This window comes from Strix aluco, chromosome W, assembly GCF_031877795.1.
Source record: "Strix aluco isolate bStrAlu1 chromosome W, bStrAlu1.hap1, whole genome shotgun sequence".
In the NCBI taxonomy this organism is placed as follows: domain Eukaryota; kingdom Metazoa; phylum Chordata; class Aves; order Strigiformes; family Strigidae; genus Strix; species Strix aluco.
In genome coordinates, this window is record NC_133970.1 from 29988430 (window position 1) to 30010728 (window position 22299).

General features: G+C 42.0%; 1 protein-coding gene across 5 annotated transcripts in view; it reads right to left on the reverse strand.

Annotated features, from left to right (window-relative positions):
• Window positions 1-22299, reverse strand: part of LOC141917756 (AN1-type zinc finger protein 5-like) — a 38193-nt gene that overhangs the window by 8733 nt on the left and 7161 nt on the right. For 2 of the 5 annotated variants that reach the window (XM_074811188.1, XM_074811187.1), the window contains 3 exons: window positions 17529-17692; window positions 17007-17118; window positions 16084-16181 (listed from right to left, as the gene is read on the reverse strand). In XM_074811188.1, the coding sequence (XP_074667289.1) occupies window positions 16084-16181; window positions 17007-17118; window positions 17529-17685 (367 nt within the window). In that variant the 5' untranslated portion in view covers window positions 17686-17692. The other 3 variants (XM_074811189.1, XM_074811190.1, XM_074811191.1) reach the window with 3 other exon arrangements.

The following is a 22299-nucleotide window of genomic DNA, read 5'->3' on the forward strand; positions in this document are numbered from 1 at the left end:
GCCATAGCCCATCGCTCCAGCCTGTCCAGGTCTCTCTGCAGAGCCTCCCTACCCTCGAGCAGATCAACACTCCCACCCAACTTGGTGTCATCTGCAAACTTCCTGAGGGTGCACTCCATCCCCTCGTCTAGATCATCAATAAAGATGTTAAACAGGAGTGGCCCCAAAACCGAGCCCTGAGGGACACCACTCGTGACTGGCCACCAACTGGATTTAACTCCGTTCACCACAACTCTTTGAGAAAAACCAGACACAGGGGATGCCATTCATAGATACCTGGAAGAACTCAAGAAGTGGGCCCATGTGAACCTCATGAGGTTCAACAAGGTCAAGTGAAAGGTCCTGCACCCAGGCTGGGGCAACCCCCAGTATCAATACAGGCTGGGAGATCAATAGATGGAGAGCAGCCCTGCGGAGGACGACTTGGGGGTACTGGTGGGTGAAAAGCTGGACATGAGCTGGCAACATGCAATTGCAGCCTAGAAAGCCAATCGCATCCTGGGCTGCAACAAAAGAAGTGTGGACAGCAGGTTGAGGGAGGTGATTCTGCCCCTCTACTCTGGTGAGACTCCACCTGGAATACTGTGTCCAGCTCCAGGGCCCCCAGTACAAGAAAGTCATGGACCTATTAGAGCAGGTCCAGAGGAGGGCCACAAAGATGATCAGAGGGATGAAACACCTCTCTTATCAGGAAATGCTGAGAGTTGGGGTTGTTCAGCCTAGAGAAGAGAAGGCTCTGGGGATACCTTATGCAGCCTTTCAATACTTAAAGGGGGATTATAAGAAAAATGGGGACAGACTTTTTAGTAGGGCCTGCAGCAATAGGACAAGAGACAACAGTTTTAAACTAAATGTAAGGGACAAGTTCTAAGTGATTGTACTGTAAGCCCAGGCAATGCCCTGAGAGGGGGAACCAGAAGTCAGTCACAGGGAGGGGTCTGGTGTCACTTCTCTTGATTGACTGGTGTCTCAACCACTCCTGGAACTGGGGCAAGAGAAGGTTCCAGAAGTCCAGGAACTGGAACCATGAATAGGGGCACACATAAGTCTAGGAGGGGACTCTTCACATTAAACACCCCTGTTGGCAGGTCCAACACTGGATCCAGGACTGGTGATATAGCACGCTCTCTCTCTTCTAAGTAACCTTAAAGCTACTAAGTAATGGTTAAAATTGTTAAGTAACACAAGGCCGACCTTGATTTCCCATAAAGCCACATAACTTATAGTTGTGAAAGTGCCAACATTTACAGAATAGTTGTTTCCATTAAATTTGAGACTTATGTATGGACCTTGAGTGTTATCTCACTTTTGTCCACACCAAAGGGAATTTGTGAATGAGTCACCTACCCCCCTCCCCACAGGTGGGGCATGACATTTATTTGGCATCACAGACAGGATTTCCTTGGTGTTGAAAGGTCCTAAGGGATACCAATTCTCTACCCAGTGGGGAAAGCCAGGAAGTGACCTCTCAGCAATAAGCCGGGAGAGGTCCAAGCAGCAGCAAGCCATGGCTGCCAGGAAACATCAGTGCTTGATTGTTTCCTTGTTATTGAAAAGTTGAAGGAACATAAGGCATGCCCTTCCCCACCAGAAATGGCACAGGCCCACATTATTGGCGTGATCCAAAGTCTGCAGTGTACTACAACACTTAGGAAAGAACAAAAAGTGCGACCAGGAAAAGCCACACTGTGTGACATGTTGGGAGCAGCATTAGTGGCAGCCCAAAAGGAGAGGCAAACCAATGATGAAATGGTTAAATCCTTGCAAGAACAAATAAAAACCCTGCAGAGCCAACTAGCCACTGAATGTAATGCTACTCAGTGACTCCACATGGCTCTGTCAGATGTGTTGGACCAAGTAAAATTTTATGGTCCAAATTAGAGGAAGGGGGACAAGGATCTTATGACCAGACAGACCTTGATTCTGTTCTGAATAGTGAACCTGGATTTTCAAGCTTGACACAATTGGCCAAAAACCAGGCATCGGACCCAAGACCCTTGTACCCAACTAGGAAATTAGAAATTAGCTGAGAAATATTTTACCCCAAAAAGGAGGAAGTGATGAGGCCACTAATTAAAACCAAAACCACCACTGATAATGGTCAAGGTGGGGGAGCACTGCAAGTTACTATCCGGATGGTGCCGTACTCAGTGGCTAAAAATGTCAAAAATGCAGTAAAAATACACCAGGTTAGCTCAAGATACTGAGATTGAGTATGTATGGAGATTATCACTGACCGGTGGTGATCGAGTTTTGCTGTTGGAAGATGATGCCCAGGGGTACTGGGGGCCAGGGGTTTTCCTAATTGCTGATGACCTGAGAGCACCATGGTCCTTAATTCAACAAGCTGCCTATTGGGCAGGGAGTCTGGACCCTTTGGAAAGCAGGGATCCAGTATGTATTGAGACCCCAACATAAATCATTTGACTGAAAGTCTGCAGAAGGCTGCTTGTCTCCAGTTAACACATGACAGGCATTTAGTTCCTCAACAGCCTTCCCTGATTCTATTAATTGTTAACCCTAATAGAATTACTCCCCTGATTCAGGGCCTGCCTGAATTTTTGAAACTATATGCAGTACAACTACCCATGACTTGGGGAGAGGTAGCCCAAGAGTTAATAAATTATGGTAGAAGGATGGGGATCACAGGGGAAGCCACAAAAATCAAAGACTGCTGTGCAAAGAGTAGACCAGCAGGAAAATCAGACACCCCCCCTCCCCTGAGCCTCAGGGGCAAAGAAAAAGCTATTGTGAGCTGAGGGAATCGAACAGGAGATTTAATGGAGATTTAATGGACAGTATGTCCACTGTGGCCTTAGAAAAGCTCATTCAAGCATTGAAAGACAAAAGAAAGGTGCCCCCCAAATTGAACAGACCTCTTGAGACAGTAGGAGGGTGGAACCCCAATCTGGCAGCATGGCAGTAATTGCCTCCAAGGCACCTACCACCCCTGAAAAGGACTTGATTGATCTTGGGATGGCCAGTGGGTCCATTTAAGAAGGCTCATGGAAAATAATAAGGGGGAAATATAGACTGAGTAAAACCATATGTTCAGGTTAATGCCTAAGCTATAGTGACACTAATTTAAGACTGAATGTACTACACTGATTTTCTAAGGAGGACCACTAAACATTGGCTCTATTGTGTAAGCCTGATACTTTGTATAAATGATACAGGCCTTACTAACAACTATACCCTTGAAGAGGAGTTAAAAGATTGATAAGAGTGGAACATCCTGCCCCAGAAGGCACCAGAGGCTCGATAATTGCTCAAGAAGCATGAAGTCAGCAAAAATCTGTGGTAACTAGGGGAAAGGTAAAGGCAGTAGGGGAAGATCACAACCACTGACTCAATTCAAGACTGAAAAGACTTGCCCCCCCATCTGTAAGGAGCATGCATGCTAATTTACATAGCAAGCCTGGCTAATTTAAATATAACTAACAAATAGCAGATGGAATGGCAATTATGGACCAATAAGTGTAAATTTAGATAGGTCTTTACTAATCATGTAACAAGACAAATAGGCTGTAGTTCCTTTGTGAGGTGTGCTAGCTTTGTGGAATTGCCACCCAGCACCCATCTCTGCAGACATGAAATAAAAGAAATACATCAACCCTACATGTATTGGCTTGCATACCAGGTGAAAGAACCCTTCTTTTGGGATAACATTCTGGCCATCCAGATGGGACAGCCACAATGCCTTGCCCAGATCATATGATCAGTCCCAGCACTAGGGTTAGTAGTCCAGACTCCAGCATGCCTTGACCTGCTTGGTCAGGGATCTCCTGACAGCCTTCCGTGGTACCAGGATGACCAGCAACTCAAAGGTGCAATGCCTAACAGAGGTATTTTGGGGAAAAGGGTGGAGGAGAGCTTGGGATTTTGGGTCAAAGTGCCACTCTTTCAAAACAAACAAAAAAAAAAGTAAATTATCATCAGCCATGGGGGCCAACTGACCAGGGGGGGTTGGAGAAATAGGTCTTCACATAAGTCACACAATAATACTTGGCAGGGTGCCTTAATCAACCAGCAAGGTTGGAGCAGTGTGCAGTAATAGACTATTAAAGGGTCCAGACCAATAAGGGTAAGGTAACTGGATAATATAATTTGGTAAACAAAGATAGGTACAGCATCCTCTACCACAACTTCTCCTTGCGCACACACACCCCCTACCCCCCCCCCCCCGAGTATTTTCAAAAACTGGAAAAAGTTTGGAAGAGATCCTCTGACTAAAGAAAAAATTAAAAGATATTGTAATCAGCAGTGGCCACAATATTTTTTGTATGATAGGGAGAAAATGGCCTGAAGGGTGATCTTTATAATATAATACTATATTACAGCTAATGTTGTTTTGAAAACATGAAAGAAAATGGGATGAAGTACCACATGTGGATGCTTTTATGATTTTAAGAAATGATTATGGTACTAGAAGGAAATACAAGTTGTTAAATATGTATGAAGGGGAGAACAGGATATATATATTGGATACTGAACAGGAGGGTCAGATAGTACTGCGAGGGGTTTGAAGTTGTGGTTTAGCTGTTACCCAAACCCAAATCAATCCAATCAGATAATGGAAGCCATTTTACTGCTGGGTTGGTTCAAAAGTCAGCACTGGACAAAGGGATCCAATGGATTTTTCACACTCCATATTACCTCCAGACAAATAGCATTGTTGAATGTGCCAATGGGCTCTTAAAATGAACCCTGAAACCTCATGAACCCGGGTGGGCACAGCAGGTGGCAGATGCAGTATAGAGAGTTTATAGCCACTGGGGAATTAACGGATACCCACGACTCACCACGTTCTGTCCTAAGCCTCTATCCATACTCCCTAGGAGAAAGGAGACTAAGGACCCTGCAAACCCATTACATTATCTGGGACATCCTGTTATAGTAGAACCTGCCGACAGCGGGAACGGTGCTCCTAACCTTAAAAAAAAAAAACCTTAATCTTTATGCTTCAGTGGCCACCAACACACACAGGAAGGATCACCAAATTCATACCTGACGGATTGTCCCATCCTTCTAGGCAGGCCTTCATGTCCTGAATTAAAGATGTTCCGATGTCAAGAGGCTGATCAGAATGTGCTCACACAGTGTACTGCATCCCATTTTCTTTTCTTCTTTATCCCACTAGCTGGATTCTAACAAGCATATCAGTTAAGATACAAAAATCTAGCCCCAACTCTCTACTATAGTTCCAAGACCATAGCTGCTTGGTTGTTTGCATATGCGCATTGAAATAATCCTTGTTGCTTTCATATTTCTGACTGGTGATGCTGTGTTAACCTCTCAGGGTTTCAGGGGGATCGGGCACTGGAAGCTTGGCAACAAGTGGTGTTGGAGTTTCTGCAGCAGCATCTAAACCAATTTACCTGGTCACAACAGTCCTGGCACAGCTTGGGGTAACCCTTGGCTGGTAGATAACATCACAGGCAGGACAGAGGGAAAGACACCATGCAAGAGCAAGAGGTTGCTATTTTCCCCACACAGTCTCCACTATGGGGGATGAAGAAAGATGCTCAAGCTCTTTCATCATTATTACCTGATTAAGGTGTGGTCCCTTCACCACAAAGTTCATGCAATGTTCCTTTGGCTGGTCCAACTGAAATTTATTAGCATTTTCACACACAATGAGCACATTCTGCAGATTTGCAGATGCTTCAGTGTATTGTGGGTGGAGCTGTTCCAGTCAAGAGAGCTTGAAGTTTAAGACTAGTTTGTATGCATCTGCATGAGCACCTCAAAAGATTGTGCCTCAGCCTCTCAGAGGCTTCCAGCCATGACCACAGGCAAATCAGAAGCCCACCATGGGACTAATGTTTTTGGTTACTGAGTGGGCCATTTTTTGCATTGTTTGTCTGATCTTATTATGCCTGGTTTTATTCTTTACTAGGGAAAGATGGCATGGAAGAAGTTCATATTCTCACTTTATGGATGTATAACCTTGTCTCAGCCAACTGGGAATTTGAATAACCAACCCAACGTGGCACAGGAATTGATTACCGGTTTTATTCAAATCTGGAATTGAACAGACCAAGGTCTTTGTGTGGATCTCCCCATGTTCGCATCAGCAGGCTTCAAATTCACCATCATTTGGCTAAACTTCTCACAAATTTTGCATTCGAAACTAAAAATGTTAAATCAAAAGGTGTACTCAAATTCCTGACAAATGGAGGGGCTACATTCACCATGACCATTCTCACTATGAATGCACTTAGTCCCTTAAACATTTTCTGTCCAATCCAAATAGTATAATCAATGCACAAGAAATAAATCCCCTACGCCATGAGGATACCCCCCTAATGAATTGTTCATGGACAATTAGTTGTCAATCGTTAATATGGGACCCCATAAAAACATGGTATGTCCCACAATTACGAACCTTTGTTTGAGATATGGGTACTTCTTGTGGTTTTCCAGTACCAGGGTTTAAACTTGAAGATCCCATGTGTAATGGAACCATTACCAATCAAGAAACCACATTAAAATGTTGAGTGCTGAACCATACGGCTGGAGAACGCTGCATTACCATACACAATGCCACAACCACGATCATGGAGGCATGTCAGAAGATGCAGGAGACTTATTCCAGTCAATGTTACTGAATAGGTGGATTGGAACCCTGCCTCATGGATATCAACTCTGCTCAAAAAAAAACCCCTCAGACTTGCAGGATGGTGGGATTGGATAGTGGAAGCTCTAAGGATGTTTTTGTTAATATTAATTGGCCTAGCTATCAGCTTTGCTATAATAAGGTGTCTAATTAGTCGCTTATTCTCTTCTCTCTCTCCTTTAATATGGTATGTTCAGATCACCACTGTTGAAGATCTTGGAGTGTTTGAGCCACAGGATGCTATAAGGGACAAGTCCCAAGTGACTGTACTGTAAGCCCAGGCAATGCCCTGAGAGGGGGAACCAGAAGTCAGTCAGTCACAGGAAGGGGCCTGGTGTCACTTCTCTTGATTGACTGGTGTCTCAACCACTCCTGGAACTGGGGCAAGAGAAGGTTCCAGAAGTCCAGGAACTGGAACCATAAACAGGGGCATGTACAAGTCTAGGAGGGGACTCTTCACACCAAACACCCCTGTTGGCAGGTCCAACACTGGATCCAGGACCGTTGATATCTCTCTCTTCTCAGTAACCTTAAAGCTACTAAGTAACAGTTAAAATTGTTAAGTAACACAAGGCTGACCTTGATTTCCCATAAAGCTGCATAGCTTAGATATGGTTGTGGAAGTGCCAGTGTTCACATAATAGTTGTTTCCATTAAAGTTGACACTTATATATGGACCTTGAGTATTATCTCACTTTCATCCACACTGAAGGGAATTTGTGAATCTGAGTCACCTACTCTCCTCCCCACAGGTGGGGCATGACACTAAAAGAAGGTAGATTCAAACTAGATACAAAGACAACATTTTTTACAATGAGGGTGGTGAAACACTGGAACAGGTTGCCCAGAGAGGTTTTAGATGCTCCATCCCTGGAAACATTCAAGGTCAGGCTGGACAAGTCTTTGAGCAACCTGATCTAGTGGAAGATGTCCATACTCATTGCAGGGGGGGTTGGACTAGATGACTTTTTAAAAGGTCCCTTCCAACCCAAACCATTCTATGATCATAATTCTGCTAGGATAAGGACCAACATAATCCTAGTACAAGAAGTGCCTAAAAAAACCACAAGTACAAGTGTTGCATTCTAAACATGGGAAGATTTACTTCCCTCAGTCTAAAAATAAGATGCATCTTTAAAGCAGAGGGGGAACAGCAAGGTCACTGATGATTGGAAGCCACAATCATGACACAGGATGACAGCTGTTCAACCTATACACAGAAAGGTCCTACAAGCAGGAGCCCAAAGTACTGACCCCAAAGTACTGAAGCCACAGTGACTGCAAGACTACTCCTGAAAAAGTAATAACCACTGTAATAACTAGACATTCAGAACTGACAATGGCTTTCCTTACATAAACCAATACAGCTGGAGCAGTTCATGAAGGACTATATCCTGTGACAGGGACCCATTCTGGAACAGGAAAAAAGTGTGAGGAGGAAGGAACAGCAGAGAAGAACTTATGAACTGACTGCAATCCTCCATTCCCCCTGCATCACTCAAAACAGAGGGAGGAGGTAGAAGAGTCTGGAATAAAGGAATGAAGTTGAACCTCAGAAGGGGGTGGAGAAAGGCATTTTTGATTTTGTCTTTGTTTCTTTCCATCCCACTATTTAATTGACAATAAATTAAATTAATTTTTCCCCAGTTGAGTCTGTTTTCCCTGTGACTGTAATTGGCAAGCTATCTCCCTGTCCTTATCTCAACTCATTAACTTTTCCATCTTATTTTCTTCCCCCATCCTGCTGATGAGTGAGAGAACAGCTGGGTGGTCATCTGGCAGTCAGCCAAGGTCAACCCACTACACCTCCCAATATTTAAAGCAACCAGAAAGGGCTAATAGAGTAATACCAATAAGGTTTTTGAAGCTTCCTCTATACACAAATTATCCAAAATAGGACCCTAGCAGTTTAAAAAACTGCATTGACTTCCACAATACTAGGAAGCAGTAAGCATGCCAGTGAAGAGTGAAATGCTTGAGAGCATAAAAATTGTTTTAAGCATTCTAAATTTTACATGAAGGTAATCCCCAACTCCCACCATGGAAGAACTGGGAAAATTAAAACAGAAGGAATAAATGTAATAGACAAAGAGCACCCAAAAGTCATCAGAAAGACATACTGCACTTCTGCAATACCAGAACTGAAAACTATATTACAGATTATGTAATCCTTACATTGCAGATTAACACAACTGACTTGTATATAGTTTGAGTCATTGAAAAGAAGATGGACAGTATTTATTATGCTTTATCAAGCTTGAGAATAAATATTTCATTCTTCAGAAACTGGAATTACTATGCTGATCTAGGTGCCCATGATAAAAGGCTAAAGAATAAACTGCATTTTTAATTTGATACCAAAGAACTGGGATAAAACTGTTCTGCAGCACATATTTTTATTCTTATATCTATGTAATAGATACTCCTGTAAGTATCACACTAAAATATGGTTTAATTTTGTTACCATCAAGACTTGATGTCTGTTGTGCATCTTTTTAAAAGATACAACAGCATCCTATCAGCAACAAGCACAGGACCAGCAGCTGGGTCCTTGTGGGAGGCATTGGCCTGCCAGCCTTGCACAGCCTGTGAGAAAGTGCTAGGCTTTGATGAGAAACAGGCCTTGGAAGAAAGATAAGAGGCTGTTGAGTTATGCCAAGGTGGCAGGGAAAAACAACGGACAGCTGCAACACTGAACTGTGGAAAAGTACTGAACTGCGAGAAGTTGCTACCGCGAGAACAGCGCGTGAACGAGAGGGTGATTGGTCTGCACAGCGCGTGTGAGAGTGGTCTGATGCTGATAGGAGAAAAGGTTGAGAGCTGTCTAATTGCTGATTTGTTAACTATGAAGTAAGAGCTTTACCAACAGCATAAGTATGTACCATTGTAACAATAAACTCTTTCTTTCTGGATTTCATCAGGAGTCCGTGCCTCAGTTGCCACAGGTCTTCAGTTATTTTTCAAGGTAGACAGCTTCAAGACTTAGAAGAGATTATTAGTTTCCTTTCAGAATTTTTTTCAATCAGGGACATCTACTCAAGCTACAGCAGACATGGGAAATGGGAAAACAATTTTGAACACAAGACAAAATTGATATATCTGATGATTTTATCAGCAGCCACAAAGGAACTGTCTACAGATAGCACCCACAGTTAAAAGCTATAGCCATGTTCGAAAACAAATCAGAATCAGTTATTAAAACAAGAACCAAGCAATATAATGTATCATCTTGAACCTTCAATATCTCATAAGATAGCTGTCTATTCCGCATCTTACTCAGAATATTATCTGCAACACACACACTATATATATCATAGCTACTGGTTTTATCTATAACATAAGTGACAGCAACCCATAACAGGGTCTCAACCTATATGTAGGACAGCTGTAGCATTTAACATTAAAAAAACTCATCATATTGGCTTGGTACAGAGCCAAAAACCAAGTGAGCTAACCATAATCTCATGAATTTCATTAAATGTCAACTTTCAGGACTGGAAAGGGTAATCTACAAAGCAGATGGAATAAGACTGTTAACAATATTTGGGGAAGGTTTTTTAACACTTATTTTACACAAGACTACACACATTTCAAGTTCCAGTTCACTTTCTTTACAGGCAGCACTATTCCACAGCTGTGACTTCAGAGTGATAACTCACCACACTGCTCCCTAAAACAAAGCTATTACTGGGTTAAGAAAAAATAGTTTTAGATATGCATGCTGATACTAATTAAGTCTGGAAACACTGAGACCTGATAGGAGACTCATTCAGAAAGGTAGTAACCCACAAAAGCAAAAAATGCTAGAAATATGCTACGCCTTGATACAATATGATTAAACATACTTGGTTTCAGAACAGTTTGGTTTTAGTGCTCAATATCTAAGTCAGCTCTCTTGTATGGATCTTTTATTGCCACTTAAAAACCTGCTAAAAAACAGGTTTCTTAAAGGCCTCTACTTTGCCTCACCAACTTGGTAATGCTATTGCTGTGATGTAACAATCAACACAAGGAAAGTAAAGGAATTAGATAAGGTTTTTCCTGCATTTAATACTCAAATTAGCATGGAAAAACCACACAAATATGAACAATATATCTAGAATGCTTCAGGTATATTCTGACTTTGATCAAGATTAGACTAAAAAGTGTAGAAGCATATCAAAACACTATAAAATGCATGATATAACTAATACCAAATTATGAACTGGACTTTTGATAAAAAGGTCTTTATATTTCACTGACTTGTGAACAGTTCATCAGATAAACAGCTGGACTGAACAGATGCCACAATTCAGTTACAAAACTACAACAAGCAAAAAAGTTGGACTAAAAAATTACAAGTTACAACAAAATATAGCATGGTAGACATCTAAATTACAACCAAGTAGGTCAGGTACATTTGTCATGCCTCCCTTCCCAAATGCTAAGATATGATTAATTGCCTTCAGACCCAATTTGTTCTGAATGAAAATCCAGGTTAGAACCTCAACCTGGGAAAAACAAAAGAAAAAACAAAGTCTTTTAAGCTTCATTTTTGTCAACTTCAGAACCTTCTAGATTCAGATGCTTAAATCCCAACAGCAAGAAAGTATACTTTTAATCCACAAACTTAAAGACTTGTCCAGACTTAACTATTTAGAACTTTGTGGCTTGCTGAAGAGAATGAGCCTTCATAGTGCTGAAGACGTTAAAAAACCCAACCTACTTTGCTTGAAGGATACATTGTTCCTGACCTACCATCTGATAGACAGTTATGAAATTCAATTGCCAGCATGAGACTACAGATAAAACTAACAGTCCTTTCATTAGCAACATCATGACAAGCATCACCTTCAAGAATTACATCTCAAAGTAGTAGCTTTGTTGTTATGAGGTGACGTGAATTATCTACTCTGCTATTGTTTCATCTCCTCCTCAAGAGAGGCCAACACATATTGGATGCTGCTGGAAAAGAAAAATACAGAACCAACCCAAACACAATAGGGATAAGAAGTTGAGGCCAGTATTTCTTGACTGCAAGACACTTACAGGATCGATGTACTAGTGAATACAGCAAACACTTGGTATATCTTAACTGTCCGATAAACCCTTTGTAATCTAAGAATAGTATATAAGGACATGTATAAGGACACTACTCCCTGCTGTCTAAAATCTGCCCCCAAATCAATGAACTTCTACTTTTAGATCAGCTGAAAACTGTTTCAAGAATTTATGGATATGTACTAAGAAAGACAGTTTTGTTATAGGTTTTTTCCCAAACATTTGAAGTCCACAGTAGTTTTCCCAATGATCTCTACACAAACTTTAACAGATCTTTGACTAGTTTCAACTCTGAGTTTCAAGCTGCAAGATTATCTTGAGTTGTTTTCAGGGATTTTTTTTTTCCCCTATTCTAATCAATAGTGCTCTGTGTGACACTACCATTTAGTTGCCTTGTTAGAGGAAAATGGATAGAGTCAACAGAAACAGAAGATTGCCCTTTACAGTTGGCAAAATGACAAAACCCTACTGGCAGTTTTAACAAGACAAGATTCAGCTATTACTTGACCACTGCTACCATTTTATGTATTTTTCCTGCCTGTCACATTCTTGGGTAGCAATTCATTGATGCCAATTGCTGTAAGGGGCCTCAGACAAGAATGCACCCAAGGACATCATTTTTGCAACTGTGATGGGTACATCCCAGGGAGGGCAGAGAAACCAACAGACACCTGTGGCAGTCAAAGAAAGCTGAGAAACTTTACAGACAGAGCAATGAGCCAAGACGAGGCCATATATGAAAAAACCTCAGAGTTCATGGAAAGGACACTAAGAGACACCTCTTCAACAACCACTAGGGACCAGCACAGACCACCGAAAACCCCCATGGAAGCCCCTCAGAGACCCTTCCCCAAATTTTAGTACTTGCACAATGTATTAACATATGCATTAGATCCTCTGAAAATAGGTGTGTACTTCTCAGAAATTACAGAATCACAGAATCGTCTAGGTTGGAAAAGACCTTGAAGATCATCCAGTCCAACCATCAACCCAACATTAACAGTTCCCAACTACACCATATCCCTCAGCACTAAGTCAACCCTACTCTTAAACACCTCCAGGGATGGGGACTCCACCACCTCCCTGGGCAGCCCATTCCAACACCCAACAACCCGTTCTGTAAAGAAATACTTCCTAATATCCAGTCTAAACCTTCCCTTGCGCAACTTGAGGCCATTCCCTCTTGTCCTATCGCTTGTTACTTGGTTCAAGAGACTCATCCCCAGTTCTCTGCAACCTCCTTTCAGGTAGCTGTAGAGGGCGATGAGGTCTCCCCTCAGCCTCCTCTTCTCCAGACTAAACAACCCCAGTTCCCTCAGCCCCTCTTCATAAGACCTGTCCTCCAGACCCTTCACCAGCTTCATTGCCCTTCTTTGGACACGCTCGAGTAATTCAATGTCCTTTTTGTAGTGAGGGGCACAAAACTGAACACACTAATCGAGGTGTGGCCTCACCAGTGCTCAGTACAGGGGTAAGATCACTTCCCTGTCCCTGCTGGCCACGCTATTTCTGATGCAAGCCAGGATACCATTGGCTTTCTTGGCCACCTGGGCACACTGCTGGCTCATGTTCAGCCGGCTGTCAATCAACACCCTCAGGTCCCTCTCTGACTGGCAGCTCTCCAGCCAATGCTCCCCAAGCCTGTAGCGCTGCTGGGTGTTGTTGTGGCCAAAATGCAGCACCCGGCATTTGGCCTTATTGAAACTCCTACAGTTGGCCATAGCCCATCGCTCCAGCCTGTCCAGGTCTCTCTGCAGAGCCTCCCTACCCTCGAGCAGATCAACACTCCCACCCAACTTGGTGTCATCTGCAAACTTCCTGAGGGTGCACTCCATCCCCTCGTCTAGATCATCAATAAAGATGTTAAACAGGAGTGGCCCCAAAACCGAGCCCTGAGGGACACCCCTCGTGACCGGTCGCCAACTGGATTTAACTCCGTTCACCACCACTCTTTGGGCCCGGCCATCCAGCCAGATTTTTACCCAGTGAAGTGTGTGCCCATCCAAGCCACGAGCAGCCAGTTTTGCCAGGAGAATGCTGTGGGAAATGGTGTCAAAGGCCTTACTAAAGTCAAGGTAGACAACATCCACAGCCCTTCCCTCATCCAGTAAACTGGTTGCCCTGTTGTAGAAGATCAGGTTTGTCAAGCAGGACCTGCCTTTCATAAACCCATGCTGACTGGACCTGATCATCTGGTTGTCCTGAATGTGTTGTATGATGGTACTCAGGATGAGCTGCTCCATCAGCTTCCCGGGCACCGAAGTCATGCTGACAGGCCTGTAATTTCCCGGATCATCCTTCCGACCCTTCTTATAGATGGGCGTCACATTGGCCAATCTCCAATCTGTCAGGACCTCCCCGGTCAGCCAGGACTGCTGGTAAATGATGGAAAGCGGCTTGGCGAGCACCCCAGCCAGCTCCTTCAGCACCCTCGGGTGTATCCCATCCGGTCCCGTAGACTTGTGTGTGTCTATGTGATGTGGTAGGTCACTGACTATCTCCTCCTGGATTGCGGGGGGGTCGTTCTCCCAGTCTCTGTCTTCTGGCTGAGGAGGCTGGATTCCCTCAGTACAACTAGTCTTGTTATTAAAGACTGAGGCAAAGAAGGCATTAAACACCTCGACCTTTTCCTCATCACTTGTTTCCATGTTTTCTTCTGCGTCTAGCAGGGGATGGAGGCTCTCCCTGGTCTTTCTTTTGCTGCTCACATACTTATAGAAACATTTCTTGTTGTCCTTGATTGCTGAAGCCAGATTAATTTCCAGCTGGGCTTTAGACCTCCTGATTTCTGCCCTGCATAGCCTCACAGCATCTTTGTAATCATTGTGAGTGGCTAGCCCCTTCTTCCAAAGGCCGTAAACTCTCCTTTTCTCCTTGAGTTGCAGCCAAAGCTCCCTGTTTAGCCCAGGTGGTCTTCTCTTACAGCACCTGGGGACAGTCTGCTCCTGAGTCATTAAGACTTCCTTCTTGAAGAGTGCCCAGCCTTCCCAGACCCCTATACCCTTCAGGATTGTCTCCCAAGGGATCCTGTCAAGCAGGTGCCCAAACAAGACAAAGTCAGACCTTTGGAAGTCCAGGATTACATGAATATTCATTTCTTTATTGTATATATTAAGTGCTTTTGTCTTTCGGCATGCATGTTAGGTGGAATGATCCCCCCTGCATCCAGTGCTGCAATAAAGCATGCCTGCCTTCAAAAACTTCCAACTAAGTCTTAGGGGGTTCTTTTGAGACCGAATTAACGGTAACATCATAAGACGACAATATGGGTTTATAAATATTGTAACAAAGTATAAATTTCTAAACTACATACAATAAGCCTCCTCAGATAATATAAGTTACAAGAAGCTGAAACATGTAAAGATCTCCTCAGTCTGTACATAACCAAAAAAGAATATAATAAAAGCTATTGTAATTTAGTTCATGACACATTTTTAACTTAACATGACAAAATATTAAAAACCTGTGTACAAACACTGAGCAATGAACTATGAAGCTCTAACAGCAGTCTTACTGACAAAGATGTATCTATAAAATGCTGAGTGGTACCTTCTGGAATTTTGAACTCGGATTTTCAAAGCAAAAAAATCATTTTATCTTCAGTTGTAGTGAAGAGATTTTCCTATTAAACATCAGCTTAATGTTTTAAGACTGTTTCAGAACTGTTAAAATTAACAGGTGTCAACACCTATAGATATCAAACAAGCACGTTAAGATACCCATTTGAATAAACTGCTATATAATAAAACATGAATTCAATTACTCACTAGTAGGTAGGGAAGCATTTCCTCCCCACCTCCCACCAAGAAATACTTTACATTTCAAAGTTTAAATACTACAGCTACAACCTTCCTAAACAGGAGTAAAAGCTAAGCAATTAATGCCGTAAGTATTCTATATCCACAGAACAATGTTTTGGTTATATCTACCAATCACTCAATTAGTCCAAGAACCTTTAGTAATCTTTGTTAGTACTTTAAAATCAAGTATTCCCTTCTCCCCCACTCTCATCCTTCTGCAGAATAGAATTTAAGAACTCTGTTCTTCAAATGCAGCAAGCCATTTTGATTGCCACGAGTCAGCAGGAACTGTACTGCTAGATTTTATATAGAAGTCAACATCGACTTCAAAATTGAACATCTTGCATCCAGATACAATTTAAATGTCTTTTTAAAATGAAGGTTTGATAGTCAAAATGCTCCTCAAGTACCAAATTATCCACTAAAATTGAACATGTGTCTGAAAACTATATTCTGGCACTAGTAATTTTTCTTGATTCTGAGGATACTAATACTCAAGAAGCATCCATAATCAACAGTTCCTCAAGACCATCACCACAAAGGGATATGCCTACTGAAGAGAAAGTAAATAAGTTGTCAGCTTCTGTTAAGTCAGTTGTACCCATTGTTACTCTGCAAACATACCTGGCTTGGTCTCTGTTTTCGGTGATATTTTTTCCTCTCTTGAAATGCTCATTTCTGTCATTTGCTGCATTACAGGCAAAGCGGCAACAGGCACATTTCTGTTCATGTACAGTGAAATGGATAGTTACATTAGTTTTGAGTTCATAATAAGAGCTTAAACTGTCAAAATCCATCAATAGACTATCTGATCAGTTATTATTGATACACATTCCTGACCTTCACTTCTACTATCCCTCTTCCCTAGAAGACACTAGGCAATCTGTAGCAAATGCTTCCCCAGATAAACCAGAAATGTCCTTGTAAATGCAGTAGTCCAACAAACACTAATTAGTTCTCATTTATGAAGATTCATAAAGCACTGTCAGGTACACTGTCCCTTTTTCCTCTGCAGAAACTCACTGTAATAGGGAAAGGTCACTGCAATTGTTACTGTAACTTGCTATACACTCACAGTTCATTCAAACCTCAAAATATTATCTTCATCTGGTGAAGGGTCCGGAGAACAAGTCTTACAATGAGCAGCTGAGGGAACTGGGGTGGTTTAGCCTGGAGAAAAAGGAGGCTCAGACAAGACCTTATCGCTCTCTACAACTACCTGAAAGGAGGTTATAGCGAGATGGGTGTCAGTCTCTTTTCCCAAGTAACAAGCAATAGGACAAGAGGAAACAGCCTCAAGTTGTGCCAGGGGAGATTTAGATTGGATATTAGGAAAAATGTCTTCACTGAAAGGGTTGTCAAGCATTGGAACAGGCTGCCCAGGGATGGTGACTCAACCACTTCCCTGAAGGTATTTAGAAGACTGTATAGACATGGTGCTCAGGAACATGGTTTAGTGGTGGACTTAGTGTTAGACTTAGTGTTAGGTTTACAGCTGGACTCAATCTTAAGGGTCTTTTCCAACCTAAATGATTCTATAATCTTACCTTGATTTTTCAGATGTGCTACTAGTAGTACCTTCAAAGTTGTTTAAGCTAGTGTCTGCTCTCTGTACAGATGCAGAGTCTGAGGTGGGACAGTTTGAACCACTAGCTGTCCCTATATAACAGAAATTTGAGAAGTTAATTATAAGCAAAGCATAGAATAGAATGCAAGTTAGTCAAGTAGTTTTGCATAGTTATGAACTGTTTCAAATCATTCCTCACTCTACTGCATCTTCTTAAAGACAGACTATATTGGTAATGACCAAAATACAGGGATTGTATAAGAACACACTTATAGCAGATGTTAAATTGAAATGCAAATTAAGGCTCAATACCAAGTGGGCCAGAATATATTACAGTTTAAAATGCAGTTTTATTTTTTCATATGATTTAAAGTATTACTCCCTTTGATATTCATAGTTTTACTATGCAGCTTTCAGAAGATCTCCTGAAATACATTCTGCAATTCCTCTCATCACCTATACATTATATTTTCAAGACAAAAGAAAATAAAAAGACTCAAACCTTTACCCATTGGGCTGATTCTACCACTATTCTGCTGTCGCTGAAGATGCTCTTTGTAGCAAACAGAACACATTCCATTTGTCCTAGGATTTCCATAAAATCCGCATCCTGTACTACACAGCATGGGACCTGGGGTCTGGTTTGTCTCCTGAGCCATTTCAATGCTGTAAAAAAAGCCCCAAGAACTGTATTAGGAACTGGTGTTTCAAAAATCAATAACAGGGTTATAGAATTAAAGTAGGTCTGCTTACCTTGCCCGCAAAGAGTGATATCAGCATTTTTAAAGATAGCTATATGGATGTTATATAATTCAATACTTCAACTGCATTGATAAGTAACATAGTTATGAACTTTTAAGAGGTAAAAAGTGTTATCAGTGTAGAGGATTGACCTTTGCTGGATGACAGGTGCCCACCGAGGTGCTCTATCACTCCCCCTTCTCAACTGGACAGGGGCAAAAAATACAATGAAAGGCTCATGGGTCAAAATAAGGACATGGAGAGATCACTCACCAATTACCATCATGGGCAAAACAAACTCTACTCAGGGAAATATAATTTATTACTAATGAAATCATAGTTGGATAATGAGAAATAAAACCAAATCTTAAAATACCTTCCTCCCACCCCTCCCTTCTTCCCAGGCTCAACTTCACTCCCGATTTCTCAGAGTGACACAGAGAATGGGGGCTGTGGTTGGTTCACCACACACCATCACTTTCACTCCTTCCTCCTCACACTCTTCCCCCGCTCCAGCATTTGGTCCCTCCTATGGGAGGCAGTCCTCCATGAACTTCAACAAGGGTCCTTCCCACAGGCTGCAGTTCTTCACAAACTACTCCAATGTGGGTCCTTTCTACTTGTCCTTTCCACAGGGTGCAGTCCTTCAGGAACAGACTGCTCCAGCATGGGTCCCCCACAGGGTCACAAGTCCTGCCAGAAAACCTGCTCCAGCATGGGGTCCTCTCTCCACAGGGTCACAGATCCTGCCAGGAGCCTGCTCCAGCATGGGTTCTCCAAGGGGTCACCGCCTCCTTCAAGCACATCCACCTGCTCCAGCATGGGGTCCTCCCCGGGCTGCAGGTGGAGATCTGCTCCACCGTTAACCTCCATGGGCTGCAGGGGGACAGCCTGCCTCACCATGGTCTTCTCCACGGGCTGCAGGGGAATCTGCTCTGGTGCCTGGAGCACCTCCTCCCCCTCCTTCACCGACCTTGGTGTCTGCAGAGCTGTTTCTCTCACATACTCTCACTCCTCCCTCTCAGCTGCTGTTGTACAGCAGTTTTTTTTCCCCCCCTCAAATATGTTATCACAGAGGTGCTATCAAGACCACTGATTGGATCGGCTTTGGTCAGCAGCAGGTCCATCTTGGAGTCGGCTGGCATTAACTATCAGACATAGCAGAAACTTCTAGCAGATTCTGAGGCCACCTCTGTGCCCCGCCCCGCCCCCCCCCCCCCAACCTTGCCACACAAACCCAATATATGTAGTAATACTGAGAAGTAGTGTACTTGTCAGGACACTGAGCTGTGTGTGCAGGTTACAACCAAGTTGAATTCAGTGGCCAACAAAAACTTTATTACCAACCTCTGAGCACTTATAGGGTAGGAAAAAACCCAAACACAGCTAGATGGGTAGAATAAGCAAGACTAAGTTTGGGTCTACTAAACAATTTTGGTTATTAGCATAGCTTATCTTTGCAGACTCCAAAAGAAAACTCCACTTTTTCAATAATGTTGATCTTGCATCATTCTGATGCTAATCCCATTATTAGCAATTTGTACTTCAACACATTTGTTAAACAGAAAAAAAAAAATCACTTAACTATGGGCAACAGTAATTTTAAAAATGTATTTTATATCTTTAGAAGTTTCCATAACAAGACCTTTAACTGCTTAAATTGTATATGAAGCCCAATACTGAATATTAACTGGCAACAACATGCATACAACAGGCCCTCAAAACAGATGATCAAAAAGCATTTCTGAAATAAGCTTAGACCAGATCTTACACTTTCAAGAAAAATAAAATTTTAGACTGTTGAATACATTCATTTACACAGCCTATGCATTTCCAAAAAGACAGTTAAATCTTTTGTCTTAAAGATATAGGCAGACTTCTGCACCTCCCAAACATAGTAATGCTAACCCTCATCTCTGCTATCAACTGCAAAAGTTAGGAATAAAAATACTTCACCTTCAATGGTAGTTAACCTCTGCAAAACAAGGCTAGTAGAAAAACTGATATAGTAACCAAAACCTTAGTTCCGAATGACAATGAAACTGGAATATAGTAATCAAGTGATCTACTACAAATTGAGGACAAGAATATTGTGCTTGCCCTCCAAAAATTTAGCTTTAGTGGAAGTACTACCTATGGCACTTGGAGACATTTTAAGGGCAGCCACAGTAAGGGATATTTGTCTGCTGATGCTCATGAGAACTCAAACATACAAAATGCTAGTTAGCTCTAATATATAAAGAAATACTTTTTATAACTTGAAAAAAGCCACACTACAAGCTGTAACCATATACCTCAACAATACAACAACTGTAATTGGCAACAACATTTGTCTAGTTAATCTAAACTTTTAGGATCAAAGGAAATCAATAGCAGGAGAAAGAGTAAAATTAATCTGCTTGCCTGCTGGTGGGTCACAGGACTTGAACATTGTTTCAGTACTAAAAAGCAAACTCACACTTATTCTGATATACCTCTCAACAAATTGTAGTTTTACAACCATACACCACTCAATGGATGAAACAGAAAATTTAAGACAGAAAATTCTCATCTTTATTGTAGCTCTGTTATTATAATAAAGACTGTACTTCTGTCCTTATTATGAAGGTACGTTCAAAGCACTACCACATATGCTACCACCATCAGTCTCAATTGACTTGCTCCACTTTCAAATTAGCATGTTTCACCCCTTCCTAAGTTTATCTTTAGTTATTAATGCTGGTATTAACAACAAACAAGAGCCTTCATGGCTCCTTTGTCAAAGTCTTTCACTACTTGAAATACATGCCCCTAATTGAAAGATCAAGTTGTTACCAAATGCTTAAGAAATTGTGCTTTTTCACACTCTTTAAGGTCCAGGTATTACCTGACTAGGTTATAATACACTTTCCAGAACTTAATCTACTGAAGAGGAAATATGCCATTTAATCTTTTGACCCAACAGTGAAAATGAAGTTTTCATAAGAGACAGATTACAAACCTCTCCAATTCTTCCCTATGAGCTTTTCTACTAAGAACAGTAACTAGCTAAGGCCTTACAAATTCAGTTCTGTTTCCCTGGAAAACTAGCTAATACCATCACATATCTGCTTTCCTGAACTTCTCAGAAACTTGGGTCACATGGGTGAGCGCATTAGCTTCCGCCTGTCACAAGGCTGCAGTGTGACAGGCTAAGCTAAAGGCTCAGACACAAAACCTTGTCAACAGGGGCCTCTGAAATCAGCTTCTATTTATATCTCTGAAGGCTGCCAACTCCAACAATCCACAGAACTGAAGCTGAGCATACACCCACTGTAAGAGGAAAAGATGAAATTCCATTAACATGACTACAGCTTCCTTTCTAGAGGAATTCAGTCAAGAAAATGCAGCATCATGAGGTAGTCATCTCAGACATTTTCATCTCTATTTCACAGCAAGAACAGAAAACAACTAGCTATGATCAGAGACCTGAGAGATGATTACTCTCTCATGGCCTTACAAATACATTCCCCAACCTTTTGGTTGGGTGGTTACAGCCAAACCTTTGCAAAAAATATAAAGATCTCTTCTACCCCCAAAAAGGAGAAAGTCTTAACCCTCAGAGATGTCCCTGTTTAACCCTGACCTCCCAATATAGAAAGAAGCTATTTTATTCATCATGTTAACTCAAACAGTAATTTACATCACTGACTTTCACAGTTACTAGCAAATTCACCAAGCTAAAAGAAGAACATAAATAAAGTCTCATAACTAAGACATCTTCTTAGTTCCAAATTACAACTAAGGCATAGTTAACTTTAATAACAGCAGATATTTAGATTTTTTGAATGATCAATATAACTAAGCTCTTCCTTGCACACCAAGTGCACTTCCGATCAACTACAACTGAATCCTAACACTTATGCACTGTGTGAAGTACATCATAAATGCACTTAAAGTTACCCTAATACTTAATATAATAAAGGGAATACAAATACAAAGAGTTTTTAAACCAATAATAAAACCTTGTAATTGAGTCAGCAATTGGGCTAAACTGGCTAGTTAAATAAATACTTATTTATCCTAATATCCTCAGCTAGAAAATGGACCACAAAAAAACCAACAAACCCCAAACAAACAGCAAGGATGTTTCAGGTATACGCCTCTCACAGGTATACAGTGTTCTAGGTGAAGCAAGAAGACAAAGTAAATGCTAAGAACACGGATCAAACCCGGGCATTTCCCAGTGTCAATTAAATCTAGCTCAATGAGTCAGACAAAAGGAAAGGCACCACCAAGTGCTCAAAGCGTGGTACGTTTCAGTCGCCTTCTCCCCCCCACCCCAAAGACACCGGAACACAAAAGACACGGAGGCTGCCGGGCTAAGGAGCAAAAAAACCCAAGAACACAACAAAAAACCCCACAAACAAAAAAAAGGAGGTGGTGCCAAGGCGGAAATGTTGAGCCCGGGGCATTCCCCACCACGCCGGGGCCTCTCACAGACTCCTGAATCATATTCAGCACCGGCTGCTGCACGGCTCCCCTAACCCCCCATCGCCCCTCTCCCAGCGAGG